Source organism: Rana temporaria, chromosome 6 (genome assembly GCF_905171775.1).
Source record: "Rana temporaria chromosome 6, aRanTem1.1, whole genome shotgun sequence".
Lineage (NCBI taxonomy): Eukaryota > Metazoa > Chordata > Amphibia > Anura > Ranidae > Rana > Rana temporaria.
The window spans coordinates 60,158,908-60,175,202 of record NC_053494.1 but is presented as its reverse complement, the minus strand read 5'-3'; the positions used below and the strand labels follow the sequence as shown (position 1 = coordinate 60,175,202).

Genomic DNA, 16,295 nt, shown 5'->3' with positions numbered 1-16,295 from the left:
TGATTTCAAGACTGCAGGTCTTTTGTGTAATTCACCCAATAAATTCATTGGATTTTTCTGTACCCTTTAAAAACCATGTTATATGGTGGAATTCCATTTAAGCACCTGCAGTAATTCCTTGTGCTTTTCAGGATCCCTTTCCATAAGAGTTCGGATTTGACTGTTATAGTGGTCTGATATGGTCTCTTCTACCGCCACTGTACATGCCATTGCGCCATTCTTTCCCAGCAGAGCCGTACCAGCACCTGAGTGGGACAAGATGTGACAATCCATGAGCTCATGCATTCAGAACATAAGTATAAGAAATTAAAACACAAAGCAGACGTAGCCTACCTAATACAAATCCAGCCACATTCCAGAACGGCAGCAGTATGGTAGGCCGGACCCTGTTTGCAACCATTAGTTCATCAAACTTTTTTAAATGATCTTTCTCCTGGTTCCACATATGCTGTAAAATATACATTGGTAACACTGAGAGAAGATGTAGCTAAGGTAACTTTAGATAATAATTTCAGATATATTTTAGACACTTTCAAATGTAAAATAATGTTTAATTTAATCAATCCATTACCACATCAGGGATATTTGCCTTGTATAAGGTAAACTAAAATAGGTAATACCAAATGCTTAGGGGATAAGGAGCAGGGGACAGTATCCTCACATGTAGTGAGCAAGTGGATACTTAATAATGTAAAAAGGTGCCACGTCCTAATAAGTACGGAAAGAAAGAGAAACTAGGGGCAAGTTTTTTTGGACTTTTCAGGCACTGTGTGCTGGTAAGAATATAGTCGTACAGAGAGAGATTCTCTAAAATTGAATTTATTTGAACATGAAAATACAGTTCATATATTAAAAAAACTTGACGTTCCAACGGAACTAACTAACAAACTAGCTAGACATTGCAATATGCCTCCAAAATATAACAGGAAGTTGTAAACTAATGATCAAACATGATAATACAGCATTTCAAAGATGAAGTACAAACTATAGAGAGTAGGTTAGATAATTCGAATATCCTGTATAGATGAAGGAGGTTCAGACATGAACTGTCTGAAAGATGGAACTTGCAATGTATTGACTCGACCGGTTTTGCGCATCTTACAGCGCTTCTTCCCAGAGTCTCTTAGGTATAGTTTGATATAGGATCAGTAGATTCCAATAATAGGTGTACAGCTTAGAATAAAAAAACTTCTTATAGAGGCTTAGTAACTAGGTCCGAGCTGCTGGACACTAGATAGGTAGAGATGAACCCTTTTGGGCAAAAAGATCTTAAATGGAGTGTTGCACTGCCAGGGAGAGGGGGGGGGGGGGCGCCGTGGCTCCCAACCCTATTATAGTATCTAAATATTAGGAAGTTTATGCCAGGATTTAGGCCTTAAAGGGCTTGTGGCCCAGAGGCAATATTGGTTCTAGTGATTCCGATGGCAGCGGGTGTACTCCGTAAGCCTCCGTAAGCCTCCCGGGAGACTGCAGCCAGTCTCCCAGGAGGCTTACGGAGTACACCCGCTGCCATCGGAATCACTAGAACCAATATTGCCTCTGAGCCACAAGCCCTTTAAGGCCTAAATCCTGGCATAAACTTCCTAATATTCCCAAGATCTGTTTGCCCAAAAGGGTTCATCTCTACCTATCTAGTGTCCAGCAGCCCGGACCTAGTTACTAAGCCTCTATAAGAAGTTTTTTTCTTCTATGCTGTACACCTATTATTGGAATCTACTGATCCTATATCAAACTATACCTAAGAGACTCTGGGAAGAAGCGATGTAAGATGCGCAAAACCGGTCGAGTCAATACATTGCAAGTTCCATCTTTCAGACAGTTCATGTCTGAACCTCCTTCATCTATACAGGATATTCGAATTATCTAACCTACTCTCTATAGTTTGTACTTCATCTTTGAAATGCTGTATTATCATGTTTGATCATTAGTTTACAACTTTCTGTTATATTTTGGAGGCATATTGCAATGTCTAGCTAGTTTGTTAGTTAGTTCCATTGGAACGTCAAGTTTTTAAAGCGGTGGTTCCCCCTTAAAAACAACATTTTTTTATTCCACTGCCCCCCCACATTCCATCACGATTAAGGCTATTATTTTTTTTTTCCTGCTGTACATACCTTAGTACAGCATCTTCACCCGTGCATCCGGGTTGCGAGTCCCGCGGGAGTGGGCGTTCCTCACATGATGTTGATTGACGTTTTGCCCAAAAACGAGCTCTCCCCCCGTCGCGTAAGCCGCGTCACGATTGGCGAAAGGAGCCGAACGGCGATGCGCATGCGCAGTATAGCGCCGACTCGCCGTTCGGCTCCTTTCGCCAACCGTGACGCGGCTTACGCGACAGGGGGGAGCTCGTTTTTGAGCAAAACGTCAATCAACATCATGTGAGGAACGCCCACTCCCGCGGGACTCGCAACCCGGATGCACGGGTGAAGATGCTGTACTAAGGTATGTACAGCAGGAAAAAAAAAATAATAGCCTTAATCGTGATGGAATGTGGGGGGGCAGTGGAATAAAAAAAAATTGTTTTTAAGGGGGAACCACCGCTTTAATATATGAACTGTATTTTCATGTTCAAATAAATTCAATTTTAGAGAATCTCTCTCTGTACGACTATATTCTTACCAGCACACAGTGCCTGAAAAGTCCAAAAAAAACTTGCCCCTAGTTTCTTTTTCTTCAAATGCTTAGGGGAAACTACAGTGCCACATCCCTATAAGCAGTGCATCATACAGAAAATGTATAGTGGAATGGTACTAGATAGGGGGTCTAGGTGCTGGGGGTCCCCACCTTTTCCCTCCTTCCGGGTCCCTTCTACCCTTATCGGCACACTCTGGGTTTCCATTTATATTTGTTCAGCGGGATGTTAAATGTCATATTATACTATACTGTAATACTGATGGATGTTATTTCATTTCGATTATCTGGTTATATAAATGTGGTAATGGCTCCCAAGTAAGTGGACTAAGTCCAGGAAACGCATCAGGCCACAAAGGATCACCAATTCTGGATATGATGCACTGTGTTGTCAAAACTATTTTAGGATTTTGTATTAGGCCTAATGCACATTGGTTGTTTTTACAGCGGCTGTTTTTTTCTACAGTCAATAAACTCTCCATCATGTTATCCTATGTGTTCATGCACACATAGGCTGTTATCAGCAGTTTTTGGCTAGGGTCGTTTTTTGGCATTAAAAAAAAAAACTTCAAAACTAGTGGGTTCTGAGAGGAGTTTTTCAGCTGAAAAAAACGCTTTAACATCAAAAACTCAGATAAACTCTGAAAAGCGTGGCTCACCAACCTTGTTTGATCCATTGAGAGAAAAAAAATGCTAACGTAGAAAATGCTAAAAAACGCAGGCTCGCTTATGTGGGTTCTGAATACGCCCTAGTTCATCGCTATCGAGTAGTTGTTACGCTGCCCTCTGGCTTCAATACGATCTGAGCCACTAACACAGAACAAGCAAGCAGACCACTTGATCTGGGATAAAAACTGCTAGATTCATCATGTGAAAGCCAAACCAGTCAGTAAGACAGCCAGGTAAGTAGTATTTTCAGAAGGTCAGCAATGTCAGCCTACATGTTAAGCTCATGAAAAGGTTTTCATTCATTCCAATGGCCAGAATAAATGACTATTCTGCATGCAGAGGATTGCATTTATGCAGTCTAACCGCATGACAATAATAAAAAAGCAAGACTTGGTACAGTACCTGCCGCCGAGAATGTGTTTTTAGCACGACGGCATCGCGCTGATTCTCGGCGACAGGGTGCCGACATCTCGCGCTTGCTGGAATAGTAAAAGCACATTCCAGCAAGCGCGTCATAGAAGCGACGAGAGATCCGACTTGGATTCCCGCCAATTCTACACGTGTGCGGCGTTTGTTATGAATCCTGAGGGGGAACTCCCCGCCGGATTTTAAATAAAAATCGTGGGTAGGTATCACATGGGTAGGTACCAGAGCATGATGGGACTGTGAGGCCTATATAAGTCGGATGCAAACCGCGCACCTGTCATTGCAGCGAGAAGAGGCGACGTGTCAACATCGGGAGAAGGCTGAAAAAGAGAAGAGAAGAAGAAGACGTCACAGCACAGAAGAAGAAGAAGACGTTCAGCCCTGAAGGAGAAGGCACCGGACAGCGGGAGGAAGAACCGGGGTGCGCCGAGTCAACAGCGGAGAGCGGCGAACATAGAAGAAGACCCCCGGAGAGTGGAGAAGACCCCCCGGATAGCGGAGAAGACCCCCCGGATAATGGAAGAAGAAGCCCCCCCCTGAGAAGCACACAACCCCCCGCCGAAGACGTCGGAGGAAACCCGCCGGGGGGTGGGCGCTTTTATAAAAGCGACCCCCCCCCCCGGCGATGGAAGAGAACCAGACGGCGGCAAAGAAGAGCGGCCCCCACCCAAAGACGTCAAAGAAGAAGCCCCCCTGCAGAAAGAGCTAAAGAAGACAGGGGGGTGCCTCCGGAGCAGACTAATAAATTATTTTAAAAACCCTTTTGTCGTGTTTATTAACTTTAACATTTTTCCTCCAGGTGAATGGGTAGGGGTACGATGTACCCCATATCCATTCACTTAAGATACCGGCCCCCCACCCTATTAAAGGTGGCTCCCAGATTCCGATAAGCCTCCCACCCGCATACCCCGACAACCAACGGCCAGGGTTGTCGGGAAGGGGTCCTGTCCTCATCAACATGGGGACAGGGTGCTCTGGGGTGGGGGGGCCGCAGTGCGCCCCCCTGCCCCAGAGCACCCAACCCCCCCATGTTGAGGGCATGCAGCCTGGTACGGCTCAGGAGGGGGGGGGGGCGCTCGCTCGTCCCCACTCCTTTCCTGGTCGGCCGGGTAGCGTGCTTTGGATACGGGTCCTGTATGGATTGTAGGGGGACCCCCTACGCCGTTTTTCGGCGTAGGGGGGGGTCTCCTTACAACCCATACCAGACCTAAGGGCCCGGTATGCTCCTGAGGGGGGAACCCATGCCGGATTTTCATTTAAAATCCGGCGGGGAGTTCCCCCTCAGGATTCATAACAAACGCCGCACACGTGTAGAATTGGCGGGAATCCAAGTCTGATCTCCCGTCGCTTCTACGACGGCTTTGTCTCCATCGCGGCAAGCCAGCTCGGCGCTGGCTCCCGCGATGGGGCTCGTAGGTGGTCAATCTCGCCGAGAAAGGGAGCGAGATTGACACAATATCGCGGTCACCTACTGTACTTCTATAGTGCCATTACGTTTTACTTGTATTTTAGACAAAAAAGTACAAAACCTGCACCAAGAATAACCACAAAGCGATCTTTAAAGCTAAAAAAGACCACTTCACAAACACCATCTCCAAAGCCCTAAACCGTCCACAGGAACTTTTTAAACTAGTCGCTAAGACTATGAACCCCTCCTGCTTGGAGCCCCCTGCAAACGAGACACAGGAATTCTGTAATGAACTATCCGACTTTATCGACAAAATCGAAAAGATTCGGGCAACAGTTCAACAGAAAAAAAACACCAACCCCACTCAGATACAGCAAGAAGAAGAAATCAACATAAATAGTCCACGATTGACGAATTTCGAGCTGGTCCCAATTACCATCGACACCACAAAAAAACATAATCGGAAGCCTCAGCGACAACACATCACGTAATGACATCATTCCTACAAAACTCTTGAAAGAATGCACGGACATCTTGGCACCCATCATAAACCAATTGTTCAGGGAAGGGATGGTTTCCGAACAACCTCAAGCAAGGCATAATAAAACCCCTCTTAAAAGGGGAGGTTCACCCTAAAAAACACTTTCTCTAATTACACTGGCCCCCCACATTACAATACGATTATGCCTGTTATGTTTTTTTTGATGCTGTACATACCTTCGTACAGCTATTCACCCGTGGCTTCGGGGTTGCGAGTCCCGCGGTAGTGGGCGTTCCTCACATGCTGGTGATTGACGTTTTGGCGTCACGACTGGCGAAAGGAGCCGAACGGCGAGTCGGCGCTATACTGCGCCTGCGCATCGCCGTTCGGCTCCTTTCGCCAATCGTGATGCGGCTTACGCGACGGGGGGAGCTGTTTTTTTGTCAAAACGTCAATCACCAGCATGTGAGGAACGCCCACTCCCTCGGGACTCGCAACCCCGAAGCCACGGGTGAATAGCTGTACGAAGGTATGTACAGCATCAAAAAAAACATAACAGGCATAATCGTATTGTAATGTGGGGGGCCAGTGTAATTAGAGAAAGTGGTTTTTAGGGAGAACCTCCCCTTTAAAGAAACCCAACCTCGACCCGAAAGACCCAAACCAGCACAGACCGGTAACAAGCCTGAACACGATCTCCAAGATCATGGAGAAAGCAGTAGTACAACAGCTTCAGCCCCACCTGGACGACCACAAACTCCTAGATCCTCTATAATCAGGTTTTCGCCCAGGCCACGGCACAGAAACGGCTCTTCTCAAGATATGGGATGACGAACTCGAAGCAGCAAATGACGGAGAATCCTGTCTCCTAGTGCTGCTGGACCTCAGTGCAGCCTTCGACACGGTAGACCACAACATATTGCTCACGCGACTCAAAGAAGTAGCAGGAGTCTCTGACGCGGCCCTACCATGGTTCGCATCTTTCCTAAGAAATCGCACTCAGACCGTGAAACTTGGAGGCTTTACATCAGAAACACAGACCATTACATGCGGAGTCCCGCAAGGATCACCCCTCTCACCCGTACTCTTCAACATCTACATCCGCCCGCTCCTCAAAATCATCAGCAAACAGGACCTGCGCTACCACTCCTATGCGGACGACACGCAGCTTTACCTTCGATTCACCAACAAAAAAGACCAATTTCATGAACTCGGAAAGTATCTTACACTGATCGACAATTGGATGACTGAAAGCTCCCTCAAACTCAACGGATCCAAAACAGAACTACTCACCCTTCACGCAAATAGGAAATCCATTTCTAGGACCACATGGACACCACCCACCATTCTCGGACAAACCATCACGCCAAGCAAGAAAGTCAAAAGTCTCAGAGTCATCTTTGACTCAGACATGACGATGGACGCACAAATAGGATCAGTCGTCAGCGGTTCTCATTATCTGCTCCGCATGCTACGTAGACTCATCCCCTTCATCCCGGAAGAGGACACAGCAGTAGTGGTTGGAACTATCATCAACTCACGACTCGACTACACAAACTCCCTCTATTTAGGACTACCAAAATACCAGAGTTCACGTCTACAAGTTGTCCAGAACACGGCAGCCAGAATGGTAACAGGTAAAAAGCCGTGGGAATCAGTCTCCCCGGCCTTGAGGTCCCTCCACTGGCTGCCCGTACAGGACCAGGTGACATTCAAGACACTCTGCCTCACCCACAAATGTATACAGGGGAGCGCTCCCCAATACTTAAGCGAGAAAATAAAACCTTACGCGTGCTCCGGTCAACCAACCAAAACCTTCTCCAAATTCCTAAATCCCGATACAAATCGAAGGGAGAACGTAGATTTTCGGTCCAAGCACCACGGCTCTGGAATGCTCTACATACTACCATCCGCTTGGAGGAAAACCATCGGGCCTTTAGGAAAAAACTAAAGACCCACCTCTTCTGAAAAGACCAGTACGACTCTGGATGCCAGCGCCTTGAGGCGATTAAGTTCGCATTTGTTGCGCTATACAAGTTACTCACTCAGAAAGCAGTGTTTACTTAATTTTCAGTACAATGACAAGCTCTATAAAGAGACCCTTAAAGCGGAGTTCCACCCAAAAACTGAACTTCCGCTTTTCGGGAACCCTCCCCACTCCGGTGTCACATTTGGCACCTTTCAGGGGGGAGGGGGGTGCAGATACATGTCTAAGACAGGTATTTGCACCCACTTCCGGGCATAAACTCCCGTAGGAGTTACGCCACTTCATCCACCCATCCCCGCTATCTCCTGGGAAACACACTGTTCCGAGGAGAAAGCGGGGACCAGTGAGGGAGCACCGCGCTACTCGCGCATGCGCAGTAGGGAACCGGGCAGTGAAGCCACAACGCTTCACTTCCTGATTCCCTCATCAAGGATGGCGGCGGGGGCTGCCGAGGGACGAGCAATTGCTCGGCTTCGGCTGCCAACATTGTGTGCACGTTGGATAGGTAAATGGCCATTTTTTATACGTCAGCAGCTGCACTATTAGTAGCTGCTGGCTTTTAAAAAAAAAAAATAAATTCGGGTTTACCTCCTCTTTAAAATGCATGTAAACCTAAGAAGTAGCCACTGGGGTGGGTTTTGAGAAGAGCCTAGTACAAAAGTTCATAGCACTCAGAGGTCTTTTTGGAATGTTTATCGATTAGGAGCATCAAGTAAAGGCAACATGTTTCGGGGTAAAGGCCTCCCTCTTGCTCAGGCCTGGAGCAGTGAATGTTATTAGGATCACAATGAGATGCAATAGGAGACCTACTGTATGTTAGGGCTTGATGAAGACTGTCAAATCTTAGCAGCACTACGAGTTGATAGCTCCGTCATCACCTGCCGAGTGATCTTACTGTCGCGATCAGAGCGGTAGCAGCCCAGGACCAGAACAAGGTTCACCTACACTGCACCTTCATTACGCATTATCTCCTTTGAAGGAAGGCTGACTCCACTGTATAGGAATCAGAACCAAGCCTTGCTTCTATTGTTACAGCGCTACCATAGACATATAAGACGTAGCCTATAAATAATATCTGTACATTCACTAACCTGAATGATGGGTCCTACAGACGATCTGCCCAATACGGCCATTTGCCCAGCATAGATGCGATTCGCTCCATATTCCCCAGCGTGATCCACTCTTATTACACGATCCAGCAGTGCTCTATCTCCGTCATCTGTGGAGCCTACTGAGCTGCACTGTCTGGCTGGCACAGCGCACACCGATAAGCAGCATTGTTGCTTCACACCTTGGATTTAAAGTGCAATAGATAAACTGAAGAATACCATTAAGATTGTTTTTAGTATTTACATTTTGTATAGTTCAGGTATGAGACAGACAGGTAATGGTCCCAGACAAGTAACATCACTCCAACGTTGTTATAACATAGCTTCTATGTACTAGCTACAGGCTAGATATCCTACCTTATGGGTCATGTCACGCAATGCTTGAAAGACAATTTTTTTTAGGCAACATTTTTTTTTTATCTGCGTTTGTTTTTTTATTCATGTTACTGTAAAACCGCTGCAGAAGGATCTTTAATACAAACATGCGGGCGGGTAGCCGGGAGGAGCCACGCCAATGTTCACTGGCTGCAGGGACATCCCAGCAGCCAATCCTAGTGCACAGCGTCATGGCCTGGGCGGGAGTTAAAGTGGAGTTCCACCCATGTTTTTATGTTTGTCTGTGCTGCATGCCCTAATCTCATAGTGTTCAGAATGGACACTTTTTATTTATTTTGTTGCTTGTAAATACCTTTATTTTGTAGTCCTTCATTACTTCCTCCTCCTTATTAGCCTAGGCTATTAAGTCACAAGGCTATTCGCAAGGGTTTCTGGGATAGGCATCATGTATCCCAGTAGTCCTTGCAAATAGCCTATTACATAGAGAAGGGGCGGCAACTTCCTCTGACACTCCCGTTGCTATGGAAACCTGACTGAAACCTATTACATCGCTTGTGTAGCACTGAGCATGTGCGAGATCTGCAATGCTGAAATCCAGGAAATCATACAGTCTGGCTTCATGATGCCCACACTTAAGATGGCCACGGTCTATTTCTAGATTATAAACTAACTAAATGCTCTAATAACCTAACAAAACGGACCTTAGTTTACAGACTAACTTTACTAGACTACATTAATCTTGTGTATTACAGGGGTATTTATATTTAAAAAGTGAAATTGTGGGTGGAACTCCCCTTTAAGGCAGCGGCTTTGTCAGAAGTGAAAGACGCGGCGAGCGGGAGAAATACACAGTGGGACTGATGCTAGCTGCGCACCGCGAAACGGAGACCCCTGCACTAGCGGAGTCGGGAATAAAACAGAGAGCAGAAGTGAGCTCTAACAAGGCAAGGAATACAGCACAGTACAGTGCATGTACACTGATGGGGACACTCTGATTGGACACTGATGGGGACACTCTGATTGGACACTGATGGGGACACTCTGATTGGACACTGATGGGGACACTCTGATTGGACACTGATGGGGACACTCTGATTGGACACTGATGGGGACACTCTGATTGGACACAGTATTTGTGGATGATACAAAGTAAAGCAGGGTAATAACTTCTGCGCAGAATGTGAAACCCTTACAAGAAGATCTAAATAAAATAATGGGGTGGGCAACTACATTGTAGATGAGGTTTAATGTTGAAAAATTTAAAGTAATGCATTTGGGTGCTAAAAATACAAGTACAAGTTACTCACTAGGGGGAGAACCTCTGAGGGAAGCTAGGATGGAAAATTACCTGGGGGTCCTAATAGATGACAGGCTCAGCAATTGCATTAAAAAGGACATTCACTCCAGAGAAAAAATGATAATTCTCCCGCTCTACAAGACTCTGGTCCGGCCGCATCTTGAGTATGCCGTCCAGTTCTGGGTTTCAGTCCTCAGGAAGGATGTGCTGGAACTGGAGAGAGTCCAGAGAAGGGCAACAAAGCTAATAAAGGGACTACTAGATGTAGGGGTCTCAAACTGGGGCCCTCCAGCTGTTGCAAAACTACAAGTCCCATGAGGCATTGCAAGGCTGACAGTTGCAAGCATGACTCCCACAGGTAGAGGCACGATGGGACCTGTAATTTCGCAAACAACTGGAGGGCCGTTAGTTTGAGACCCCTGGACTAGAGGATCTCAGCTATGGGGAAAGACTACAAACATTGAACTTATTCTCTCTGGAGGGGAGTCGCCTGAGAGGGGATATGATAGCAATGTACAAATACTGTACTGGTGACCCGCATAGGGAAAAACTTTTCAGTGAAAGGAAATTTATAAAGACACACGGCCATTCACTGAAATTAGAAGAGAAGCAGTTTAACCTTAAACTGCATAGAGGGTTCTTTGCTGTCAGAGCAGTAAGGATGTGGAATTCTCTTCCACAAGCAGTGGTATCAGCAGGAAGCATCGAGAGTGTCAGAAAACTATTAGATGGGCACCTTAACAATCATAACATACAGGGATATACAATGCAAATTTTAAACATGACATGTTGGGTATCAATTTAATCAGTAAAACATCATCTTTCTCAAAAAAAAATAAAATAAAATGGGCTAACTTAACCACTTCCAGACCTTAGGTGTTTTTCAGATTCGGTGTTTGCAAGACTAAAATATTTTTTTCTGCTAGAAAATTACTTAAAACCCCCCAAACATTATATATTTTTTTTCTAACACCCTAGAGAATAAAATAGTGGTCATTCCAATACTTTTTGTCACACCGTATTTGCGCATCGGTCTTACAAGCGCACTTTTTTTGGAAAAAATTCACTTTTTTGAATTAAAAAATAAGACAACAATAAATTTGGCCCAATTTTTTTATATATTGTGAAAGATAATGTTACGCCGAGTAAAATGATGCCCAACATGTCACGCTTAAAAATTGCGCCCGCTCGTGGCATGGCGTCAAACTTTTAGCCTTAAAAATCTCGATAGGCGATGTTTAAAAAATTCTAGAGATTGCATTTTTTGAGCTACAGAGTAGCTCTAGGGCTATAATTATTGCTCTCGCTCTAACGATCGCGGCAATACCTCACTTGTGTGATTTGAACACCGTTTTCATATGCGGGCGCTACTCCCGTATGCGTTCGCTTCTGCGCGCGAGCTCGTCGGGACGGGGCGCTTTAAAAAAAATTTTTTTTTGTTTTCTTATTTATTTTTATTTATTTTATTATTTTTTACACTGAAAAAAAAAAAATAATAATTTGATCACTTTTATTCCTATTACAAGGAATGTAAACATCCCTTGTAATAGAAAAAAGCATGACAGGTCCTCTTAAATATGAGATCTGGGGTCAAAAAGACCTCAGATCTCATATTTGGGCTTAAATGCAAAAAATAAAAAATAAATAAAAAATGTCATTTTTTCAAATGACCAAAAATAAAATTTGTCTCTTTAAGAGGCTGGGCGGGACTGACGTTTTGACGTCACTTCCGCCCAGCCGAGCTATGAGGACGGGCGAAGGAGATTTTTCCTTCAGTCTCGTCCCGGCTCACCAGCCGACAGCACCCGATCCCGCCACCGATAACGGCGATCTCGCGGAGACCGCCATTATCGGATTCCAGACCGCGCACACTAAAGATTGATACCTCGGTTGTGACAGCAGCTGCTGCCGTTACCGAGATATCAATCTTTAAAAAATGGACGTACATCGTCGTGCGCAGGTCTGGAAGTGGTTAAAGGGGAGTTCCACCCACAATTTCACTTTTTAAATATAAATACCCCTGTAATACACAAGATTAATGTATTCTAGTAAAGTTAGTCTGTAAACTAAGGTCCGTTTTGTTAGGTTGTTAGAGCATTTAATTAGTTTATAATCTAGAAATAGACCGTGGCCATCTTAAGTGTGGGCATCATGAAGCCAGACTGTATGACTTCCTGGATTTCAGCCTTGCAGATCTTGCACATGCTCAGTGCTGCACAAGCGATGTAATAGGTTTCAGTCAGGTTTCCATAGCAACTGGAGTGTCAGAGGAAGTTGCCGCCCCTTCTCTATGCAAATAGGCTATTTGAAAGGACTACTGGGATACATGATGCCTATCCCAGAAACCCTTGCGAATAGCCTTGTGACTTAATAGCCTAGGCTAATAAGGAGGAGGAAGTAATGAAGGACTACAAAATAAAGGTATTTACAAGCAACAAATTAAATAAAAATTGTCCATTCTGAACACTATGAGATTAGGGCATGCAGCACAGACAAACATACAAAAATGGGTGGAACTCCACTTTAACTGTTGTCTTATTTTTTAAAGTCCAAAAAGGGTATTTTTTTTTCAAACAAATTGCGCTTGTAAGACCGCATCGCAAATACGGTGTGACAAAGTATTGCAATGACTGACATTTTTTTCTCTAGGGAGTCTGAAAAAATATATATAATGTTTGGGGGTTCTAAGTAATTTTCTAGCAAAAAAAAAAAAACGACTTTAACTTGAAAACAACATATACAAATAAGGGATGTTGGTGTCATATATATTAAAGTGTTTGATACTGGCCTTTGGCCACACAACCTTGTAAACAAGTGTCAAAAAGAGGCGCGGTCCTTAAAGTGGTTAAACTACCTCACATCTGCAATCACAGCCATAAACCTGCCCCAAGCGTGTTCTTCAGGCTCTTCCGCAGACTGCATGTGACTGAACCTATGATTGCAGTTGCAATGCTTTGCATCCCTCATGCTCAATTTGTGGCCACTTTTTGTGCAGTCCTCTGGGCCACCGTAGACACTAATCTGTGTTTCCCTATTGCCCTGTTATAGCAGTGCTTTCTAACAGTCTCACTCGTGTAATATGTCTCCAGTGTATGACTGTACCTAGTCTCCAACAACTCCTATAGCATATTCACAGTCTCTGAAAGTCTTCTGCCTCTCTGACCGTCCCTTCTATCATACCTGCACTCTCTGAGCGTCCCTTCTATTCAGGGTTGCCAACTTTTAGTAAATTTACAAACAGTTTGTAAAATCCATAATTGTTTCATCTGTCCATGAATGTCAGTTATGGACATTCAGCCTACATGTCCGTAATGGACATTCAAGGACAGATGCAAAATGTACGGATTTTACAAACTGTTCGTAAATATACTGAAAGTTGGCAACCCTGCTTCTATTATGTCCCCACTCTCTGACTGTCTCTTCTATCACGTCCACACTCTCTGACCATCTCTTCTATCACTCCCCCACTCTCTGACCGTCCCTTCTATTATGTCCCCACTCTCTGACTGTCTCTTCTATCACGTCCGCACTCTCTGACCATCTCTTCTATCACACCCGCACTCTCTGACCGTCCCTTCTATTATGTCCCCCACTCTCTGACCGTCTCTTCTATCACGTCCGCACTCTCTGACCGTCTCTTCTATCACGTCTGCACTCTCTGACCGTCTCTTCTATCACGTCCGCACTCTCTGACCGTCCCTTCTATTATGTCCCCACTCTCTGACTGTCTCTTCTATCACGCCAGCACTCTCTGACCATCTCTTCTATCACGCCCCCACTCTCTGACCGTCTCTTCTATCACGCCCCCACTCTCTGACCGTCTCTTCTATCACGCCCCCACTCTCTGACCGTCTCTTCTATCACTCCCCCACTCTCTGACCGTCTCTTCTATCACTCCCCCACTCTCTGATCGTCTCTTCTATCACGCCCCCACTCTCTGACCGTCTCTTCTATCACTCCCCCACTCTCTGACCGTCTCTTCTATCACGCCCCCACTCTCTGTTTTTTTGCAAAGCTGAACTATGGCTTTATTAGCTGTCTTTGCACTTTCCTGTAGAAGCGATCTGCGTGGCTGTGACACCCCATGATCACTACTACACAATCCAGATGAACCCTGTGTTATACTGTGCATTCTGATGTGTACCGTCATTGTAGTGTTTGTATGTATAAATGTTTTAATAAAGTACTTCTGATCATTACACAACAATGTGATTTAGTTCTATCATACATCACACCGTGATCTGTACCCGAGATCTATCATACGTCACACCGTGATCTGTACATGAGATCTATCATACATGACACTGTGATCTGTACATGAGATCTATCATACATCACACCGTGATCTGTACATGAGATCTATCATACATCACACCGTGATCTGTACATGAGATCTATCATATGTCACACTGTGATCTGTACATGAGATCTATCATACATCACACGGTGATCTGTACATGAGATGTATCATACATGACACTGTGATCTGTACATGAGATCTATCATACATCACACCGTGATCTGTACCTGAGATCTATCATACATCACACCGTGATCTGTACATGAGATCTATCATACATCACACTGTGATCTGTACATGAGATCTATCATACATCACACCGTGATCTGTACCTGAGATCTATCATACATCACACCGTGATCTGTACATGAGATCTATCATACATCACACCGTGATCTGTACATGAGATCTATCATACGTCACACTGTGATCTGTACCTGAGATCTATCATACATCACACCGTGATCTGTACATGAGATCTATCATACATCACACCGTGATCTGTACATGAGATCTATCATACATCACACCGTGATCTGTACCTGAGATCTATCATACATCACACCGTGATCTGTACATGAGATCTATCATACATCACACCGTGATCTGTACCCGAGATCTATCATACATCACACTGTGATCTGTACATGAGATATATCATACATGACGCTGTGATCTGTACATGAGATCTATCATACATCACACCGTGATCTGTACATGAGATATATCATACATGACGCTGTGATCTGTACATGAGATCTATCATACATCACACCGTGATCTGTACATGACATCTATCATACATGACACTGTGATCTGTACATGAGATCTATCATACATCACACTGTGATCTGTACCTGAGATCTATCATACGTCACACTGTGATCTGTACCTGACATCTATCATACATCACACTGTGATCTGTACCTGAGATCTATCATACATCACACCGTGATCTGTACATGAGATCTATCATACGTCACACTGTGATCTGTACCTGACATCTATCATACATCACACTGTGATCTGTACCTGCTCTCTGGAGGCCGGAGCACAGCTGTCTAATCCGGAGCCCTGCTGCTCTATCCATGCCTGAGAACGACCTTTCCTCTCCCAATAGCTGTCACTACAACATTTCTTGTCGCCTTCTTCTGACATCATTCACCATGAGCCTGTTACCAGGATACTGCTGACTCTGCTCTGCCCATTCCAGAGACAACGTGTTACCAAGCATGTCTGCAACACAGGAGCCATTTTGTTGTAGTTCTCGGACCAGCGTATTATTAAAGCCTTAAAGCTCAGGAAATCCTTCCTAGAGATTTATGATTATATGTATGTCATTGTGAATTGTGATAACTTCTATATGTGATATGACTGGTAAGAAGAAGGAGGCACACCCTTTCTATATGTAGTGCACACCCGGCTCCGCCCCCATGGTTGCTATGACAGCACAGACAACATTCACCAGCAGGGGACAGAGGACACCAGGCATGGACTGCAGCATCCCCTCCAGAGCCGTTATTCCAGCAGTGGCTGCAAGGCTGTGAGTTATGTGGGAGAAGAACTTACAGTCTACTCTCTTACACTGATAACCTTTCATGACTTAGCCCATAGCTGACATTTGGTGTTTACAAGTTCAAATCTGTGGCCT

General features: G+C 44.9%; 2 protein-coding genes across 3 annotated transcripts in view; one reads left to right on the top strand and one right to left on the bottom strand.

Annotated features, from left to right (window-relative positions):
- COQ7 (coenzyme Q7, hydroxylase) overlaps positions 1–15,816 on the bottom strand; it is a 31,740-nt gene extending 15,924 nt beyond the window's left edge. Inside the window, exons 1-4 of the mRNA XM_040356894.1 lie at positions 15,677–15,816; positions 8,694–8,893; positions 334–448; positions 106–245 (exon numbers count right to left, since the gene is read on the bottom strand). Of these exons, the coding sequence (XP_040212828.1) occupies positions 106–245; positions 334–448; positions 8,694–8,893; positions 15,677–15,734 (513 nt within the window). The 5' untranslated portion in view covers positions 15,735–15,816. The remainder of the gene's footprint in view (positions 1–105; positions 246–333; positions 449–8,693; positions 8,894–15,676) is intronic.
- Positions 15,817–16,080: 264 nt separating this feature from the next.
- LOC120943533 overlaps positions 16,081–16,295 on the top strand; it is a 77,187-nt gene continuing 76,972 nt past the window's right edge. For both annotated transcript variants that reach the window (XM_040356892.1, XM_040356893.1), the window contains exon 1: positions 16,081–16,187. In XM_040356892.1, coding sequence (XP_040212826.1) covers positions 16,087–16,187 — 101 coding nt within the window. In that variant the 5' untranslated portion in view covers positions 16,081–16,086. The remainder of the gene's footprint in view (positions 16,188–16,295) is intronic.